Source organism: Cynoglossus semilaevis, chromosome 10, assembly GCF_000523025.1.
Source record: "Cynoglossus semilaevis isolate Cse_v1.0 chromosome 10, Cse_v1.0, whole genome shotgun sequence".
In the NCBI taxonomy this organism is placed as follows: Eukaryota; Metazoa; Chordata; class Actinopteri; order Pleuronectiformes; family Cynoglossidae; genus Cynoglossus; species Cynoglossus semilaevis.
The window spans coordinates 2262463-2269587 of NC_024316.1; the positions used below are offsets into that span (position 1 = coordinate 2262463).

At 39.0% G+C, this 7125-nt stretch overlaps 1 protein-coding gene across 1 annotated transcript in view; it reads right to left on the reverse strand.

Moving 5' to 3' along the window:
• Positions 1-585: 585 nt before the first annotated feature.
• Positions 586-7125, reverse strand: part of atp6ap1a (ATPase H+ transporting accessory protein 1a) — a 6564-nt gene continuing 24 nt past the window's right edge. Inside the window, exons 1-11 of the mRNA XM_008318086.3 lie at positions 6917-7125; positions 5640-5766; positions 4867-4941; positions 4260-4453; positions 3958-3998; positions 3551-3636; positions 3301-3474; positions 3032-3189; positions 2418-2468; positions 2099-2336; positions 586-1959 (exon numbers count right to left, since the gene is read on the reverse strand). The exon at positions 6917-7125 is cut by the window's right edge and continues 24 nt beyond it. Coding sequence (XP_008316308.2) covers positions 1750-1959; positions 2099-2336; positions 2418-2468; positions 3032-3189; positions 3301-3474; positions 3551-3636; positions 3958-3998; positions 4260-4453; positions 4867-4941; positions 5640-5766; positions 6917-7125 — 1563 coding nt within the window. The 3' untranslated portion in view covers positions 586-1749. The remainder of the gene's footprint in view (positions 1960-2098; positions 2337-2417; positions 2469-3031; positions 3190-3300; positions 3475-3550; positions 3637-3957; positions 3999-4259; positions 4454-4866; positions 4942-5639; positions 5767-6916) is intronic.

Sequence of the window (7125 nt, forward strand, 5' to 3'; positions counted from 1 at the left end):
ACAATTTAGCTTTGCTTTTTTTTTATGAACCACACAGGTTTACTTTGACCTTATGTGGGCTTTGTTAAAAGGGTAATTAAACATGGCTTTAACTGTAGGAAATAATGGTAATTTGATCAAAGCCCAGATCCAAATACAATAAAGTGACTGTAGGAATGAATGGAATACTATTCTTAAAAGATAACTGAAATTTAAAAAATACAAAGCCTTACCTGTTTATCTATAGATTTCATATTTTGGCCAAATGGCACCACCTAGTGGAAACGTAAGTAGTTAGTACCTCTGGGTGTGTGATTCACTGCATTTGTGGAAGTTTTCGCCTAGACTGGTGTTATTGTCCATGTATCTATAAAACATTACGTAACTTTGAAAAATAAAAAAATATTTTGAATTAAACGGCAATTGAACCAACTTATTGGCTAATCCTACATTCCCAATAGGGGGCACTCTCTATTAGCTGCTGCGATTGGCCAAATCTGTGTAACCTGTCAGGAGGACATACATGTCACTTAAACATACATGGATAGGTTTTAGTTTAAGATTAGTGATTATTAATAAACCTATTACTGAACAGACAAAACTAAATTATTTTGTATTGTTTTATTTGGGCCACAACAACAAAACAACTGCAATTACAGGAAGTTACTCCTCAATATTCACCACACAAAAAGTAAACTCTTTCACACATTTCATAAAATCTTAAATAATAATAGAAATAAATAATAATAGAATTAACAAATTAAGAAACAAAAAAAAATTCACTATGAATTTTTTTTTAAACATCTTAAATATAATAACTTCACAGTTTAAAAGAAAAAGTGACCAAACGTTATCAGGTTCCCTTCAAGAATAAATAGTACAGACCGAACTGATTGATGTCTTGTTCATTCACAGCTACATTTCAACACAGTTACTGACACGGACAGCAGTTCATCATTAAATACTTAAACTTTTTTTCTGTACATTTATAATATTACTAACATCAACTCCAGCATCGACACGTCGACGACCGACCGAATCCATTTGTGTGTGAGTAACTAACAGCCAAGGACAGAAACAGAGGCTACAGTTGTTTGTCTGTATCACACTAGAACAACAAACAACACTTCTACCCATACTCATCAATTCACACAAGACCTCCAAAAAAATAAATAATGCTTAGCTTTAGGTTTTTTTTTCACAGAAAATCAAAGGTAACTGGATTCTATTTTTAAAGTGTCATTAATAAAGTGTGAACTTTCACACTTTATTAATGACATTTACTTGGAGCATTAATGCTGCACCCCAATTCATTTGCATCAAGGTAAACAAACAAAAAAAAAAAAATCAGTTTATTCATCCACTTTGAGTGTCTTAGATATATGAAGTAACTCTTAAGTTTCACAGTTAAACATATGTCCTACATTAGCTGATGATAGACTAAACTCTGAATAAATCTTGATGTTTCTGTCAAATAGTATTTTCTTGAAATAAATGAAATAAATTATTCTAACGACAGAAAGAGGGTGGACAGGGGGGAAGACAGAGGTGGGACAGGCTATTAAAATATAGACTTGCAGGAGCTCGTCAGTGGAGAGAGGACTATCAGAGGGCAGAGATGACAGACAGATGACGGGATAGCAGAGGGATTCGTCTGAGATGAACAGGTTTTTTCTTGAGACACAGCCAAGAAAAACAGGTTGCAGGAGCACATAGGTCAGAAGTCAGAGGACAGACAGACAGAGGACAGAGGACAGACTGTGGGGGTATTTACTCGTTCTGCGGCACAGAGATGGCTGGTCCTTTGGGGTCATCGAAGCGGTCCATGGTGTGAAGCTGCATGATCATGTGCAGGCCGTAGGTCAGGACCAGAACCATGAGGAGAGTGGTCATGAGGCCCATCCAGATGCCGGGAGAGAAGAATCCGGCGCAGTCACTGGCGTAGGAGAAGTCTCCTTTGCTCACGTTAAAGCCCTGGATCTGCAGTGGGGCAGAACAGTTAAACTTGTCTCTCTTTGAACAGAGTCATAAAATACCAATCACGAGCCTAAGGATTTCCCCACAGTTTAACACCTTTGGTTCACTTTGCCGTAGACAGCCGTAGACAAGTCTGCCTTACCTGGAAGTCATCAAAGGAGACCCTCCACTGATTGGCTGGATCTTTAGAGGAGCGCGGGACCAGCAGTGGCCAGCGGAAGTTGGTGACTGATTGGCAACGGTATGAATACTCAGCGGGGGCGTAGATATTTCGGCTGCCGTTAAATATGGCTTTAGTTCCGTCGTATTCCAGCTCCACGGCGTCTAGTGTGAACCAGCGGCGGCCCGACACCTGGTAGTGACGCTGGCTCATGACAAAGCTGGACACACAGGACAAAATGTTTTGACAAAATGCTCAATGATAACAACTATTACTTAACTAAATGTGGTGGAAAACCTACATCAGTTTGAAGCTGCGATGAGCCAGGACATTCTCATAATTTAGGACCAACCTGAAGATGAAGAGAGAATCTAGACATTTTAGACATTTATGGTATGTCTTGTTAGAAAAAAAACAAAAAAACCACAAACACTGGAGTTTCAAGAGAAAACCAAATCTCAAACAATCTTTGATATCATATCGTCAAAAGCTAAAAATATATTATATACAACTTGTATCATCATTACGAACAAGAAAGCAATAAAAGAAGCTAGGGTTGCTAAAGGAGTGACTGTGATGCAGAAAAGTTGCTACTGATTTGGATCAACAAAAAAACAGTTGGCCGGCGACTGTTTCGAGGACAATCATTTGTGAGAAAGCAAAATGAACGTTAGGACTCCTCATCAGCGATAAGGATGAATGAAATTGCATTTCCTATTTCTAGCTTTATTCTTTATTCAGTTGTGTTCATTTTTTTTTCTCAGATCTAATGATTTTAATTGGTTTCGTGTTAGAACTTATTGTTTCAGTTTTCAAAATTAGGAACTAATTAAGTTCGAAACCCGAGTTTTCACTCTACTTTATTGTCATAATTCCTCCTGAGGCTACTGATACAGCTGCATCACATTGCCTTACTTTGCCCTGGTTTTGTCGCAGCTGGAGCCGTGAAGTTTGGGATTGGCTCCCTCTCCAAAGGTGGATCCCGTCAGGTCGTGGTCTTCCCACTGGCCGCTGCGCAGAATGCTCACTGAAAGACCTTTGGCCCACATCAGAATACAGGTCTCCTCTCCTTCCTGGGCTCAGAGAAGAAGATGATGGACTTCAACTGCCACATTCATCCTTTTTTTAAAAAAAAACAACAAGAATGAAATCTTTTTTGAAAAGATATGAGTGAGTCATTTTACCTTGAACTCCACTGGAGCATTGACTCCTTTTCTCTCTTCCAGTTTCTTCTGCCTCTCCATCTCCTTCTCTCCTTCCCTGTCTTTGTCCCGGTTTTTTCCCTTGTATCCACCTCTGTACTGCAGCAGAGAGCGCCCTCCACCCACACCAGCATCGGTCCACTGAGACAGTTCATCCTGAGTCACAGTGACAGAACTGGTGTGTCAGCTGGTGTTGGCCGTAGATTAAAGACATAAGACGAGGTAAACTCACCCTGGACGCCCTCAGAGCGGTGTAGACCGCTGTGTATGGAACTGCCTGAGTCTTCATGATGCTCAGCACTTGACCAACCACCTCGTCTGAAACATAAACACACATCCACAATAACAACTGTATGCAGGTAGGGTACATTTGGACTGTCATTCCTAACAAACACAAACACAATAAGAACTGTATGCAGGTACGGTACATTTGGACTGTCATTCCTAACAATGGTTAGAATTGACTAATATTTGCCAAAATAGCTGATTTCTCATGTAAATAATTTATTGTAAACAAAGATGGAAAATAAGACATCTTCAAAAATCCAAAAACCAAGCCAAAATATGTCACTTCTACAGAAATGTGAAATCACGGTTTGATTTAACTCATCTTTTCATCATATAAAAATATAAACTCACCGTTTCCACTGAGGATTTCTTTGGCTGACATCAGGTCTGATCTGGAAAATGTTTAAAGTTAATACAATCATATCACTGTTTACCTTTCTATATCAGCAACCCCAGAGATATTTTTCCGGTAGAATTCGTTTTTGATCACGTTTGTTTAACTGTGTTGCAAATACAGAGTGGTCAGACTACTGCATAAAGTACTCAGCAGCTGTCACTTTAGCAGTCACATGATCGCAGCTCTCAATCGGGATGCGTCAGCTCAGATTTTTTTTATATGCTGCATTCTGAGAATTTTTTTGAAGTATGCATACCCGCCACCATAGGGCAGCCTAAAGACCAGCAGGGCAGGTGAGGAGGCGTTGAGTCTCAGCTGACTGAGAGTCTCAGGATCCATGTACAGGGGCGATGTCTCTAACTGGTCCTGGAGCAGGCCAATAACTGCGTTGGAGGCGGGTAAGGACACTGCCGGTAAGACCAGCGAAGAAGACGAGGACAGCAGCATCCCCTAGTAACGTAGAAGAGACGTGGATTTAAACAAGCACCTAGAACAGGTCAAAATGTATTATTTTTGTCAAATTCAAATTATTATGATTATTTTATTATTGCAGAATGACGAACTAGATTTTGTGAATGCATTTCCAACACAGGAGCGTGTAATATTTTATCAAAGCACACATCTAATGTAAATAAAATCCTTGGGTAAGGTAAGCTTTTTTAAACATCACCTTAAGTTCCTTTATTACGAAAATAAATTATGGTAGATTTAGCTGATTGGTTGATATTTTAAGTAACCATGGGAACCCTTCAAACTACAGTACAAAGGACATATTATATATTTCTAGGTCACTTCTTTTAAAAATTTAAAGCATCTGTCTGAACCCTCATCATTTATTATAATTGTCCCAACCAAAACCTCACCTCCAGGTTGGGAAAAGCACTGTCTTGCTTGTTCCCAAAAGCTCCTCCGTACATGGTGAAGTCTTCAATGCTCAACTGGATACAAAATTTGGGACAAAGAGTTGCTTCAACAGACAACCAAAAATGTTGTATGGTAGAAAAAATGTTGCAAGTAGAGACATATTGGGTTTACAGGAGCAAAACAAGACGGAGCCAAAGCCATCATAAGAATTATTTGAAAATTGATTACATTACATTTACATTTAATGTATTGTTATGTATTTACATTTTTACATTACTTTTAATTTCTTAATTCAAAGTGGAGAGAGAAGCAGGACAACTTAAGCAAATTTTTCATTACCTACAATGTGTCACTGATATTGCAGGGTACGTGGGATGGGTGATGAATATTTCCAACGACTGGAAATTCGGGAGATACATTTAGTTGACTACGCCTATAATAGATGTACCGGACTAAAAAGCTTATGATATTTAGTCGACTAAAACTAGGGAAAAAAACTAAACAGAATTATTCAAAAGACTGGTGGTTTTGCTCTTAAACTCAACACTGCCTTCAACAGTTTTATAGCTTTTGCCCAAAATGTAAATTAATGTTGCTAAACCATTAGAAAAATTAAGTTAACAGAAAAAATTTAATTCATAACAGAGTAAAAAAAAAACCACACCTGAGTTTAAACATCTCAGAACTTTGCTTTTTGTCCAGCAAACAGTTTAATAGATAGACAAAACCAGTGACAGGCTCTATTCAAGAAGGTCGACAGGAAAAACCGTACCTTATCCTGTAGGAACAGCACCACATTTCTTGGACCCAGATTCAGAACATTCTCCAGGTAAGCTGCAAGCTGCTGCTGCCCCACAATGTGCCCTGCAGGAGGCAAAGTCTGACTTGGCACTGAGGTTCTAGTGGAGAGAACAGAAACATCAAAAATCAGTTCTTCATTTTTCCTTTTTTTATTTCTAAAAAAACCTATTCATTTTAATATCTTTCATCATAAAATAAGAATGCAATTACATGAAAAACATGCAAACTAACGAAATAGATTTGTTTAGCACAGAGATTTTTCAAAGTGTGTTGGGTCACCACAGCACTTCAAGGAAACGAATGAATGAAAAAAAGCACGTGTCGTGTCTGAGTATAGAAGTTACTGCTGTAGTTGGTTTGCTATTTAAAAAAACAAAAAAAAACAAAACGTGGTTACCGAGCCACTAGAGGGCGCACTCCCTTCCAATCCCAGACATAAGTCGGGATAATATCAACCTGCGCAAAGTTTGTGCTTAAATAACACCCTTGAGTGTAGCAGCCAGAGAAGGGACGTAGACTAAAAGGAAGCTGCTGGCCTTTTAAGAGATCAGACGTGAAGAAGCCAAGGTCGGGAACACACAACATGATGGAGATGCTGCTTAAAAATGTTCAAATGTCCCACAAGAGAAATATAAGCGTATGTGCAGCCGCCCTTGTCAAAAACCTTGATACTGTCTGTTGGAATTCTGCCCTCAAATGATGTCAATTACTTCAAATAAAAACATGTTTATATGAAACATAATTATTTTTCTCTTTTGGCAAGCGTTTACATTAGAAAATAAAGACAGGAGAATGACCGGCCCAGTAAAAATAATAAGACACATCTCTAGATGTTATAGATAGGTTTATTTCAAAACTACCTTTCAAACTACGGTTGCGTACCGTACAAAAGTATATGATACTACATTGACTCCCATCCATATAAATGAAACTGTATATATTTCTCTAACAGAAACATTATTGGCTGGTGCGTACACTGTAAATGTAGTTCTACAATAAAATGAGTCGCTTTAAATAATTAATAAAGGGATAATGAAAGGTGATATGCAGAAGCAGTGGTGTCTTCCAATGTCAGTGTTTGACGAGGTTAAAATAAATGACGCCATTTTACAAAAGCAATTTCGTTTTTATAAGACAACAAAATCCTTTTCTGTGTAGCAGTTGACAGTTAGCCGCAGCACCGTTAACCCTCCATCCCTCCCACATCCGTCCCCAGTAGCACACACACGGGCACAAACACTTTTTTACCCTTCGCTCGTCCACAGAAGAAGCGGCACCTGCTCGTCACATTTACCCACGACGAAAACGCTTAACAGGCCGAGGAAGACGCAGAGAGAACCCGCAAAGCTACGGCTAAAAAGCAGGAGAGGCCGAGACGACGCCATCTTGTCCCTGGGAGCAGGTGGACCTGTTCTGACGTCACTGCGGACAAGTCGCGTGATAGAGCGAAGTGATGA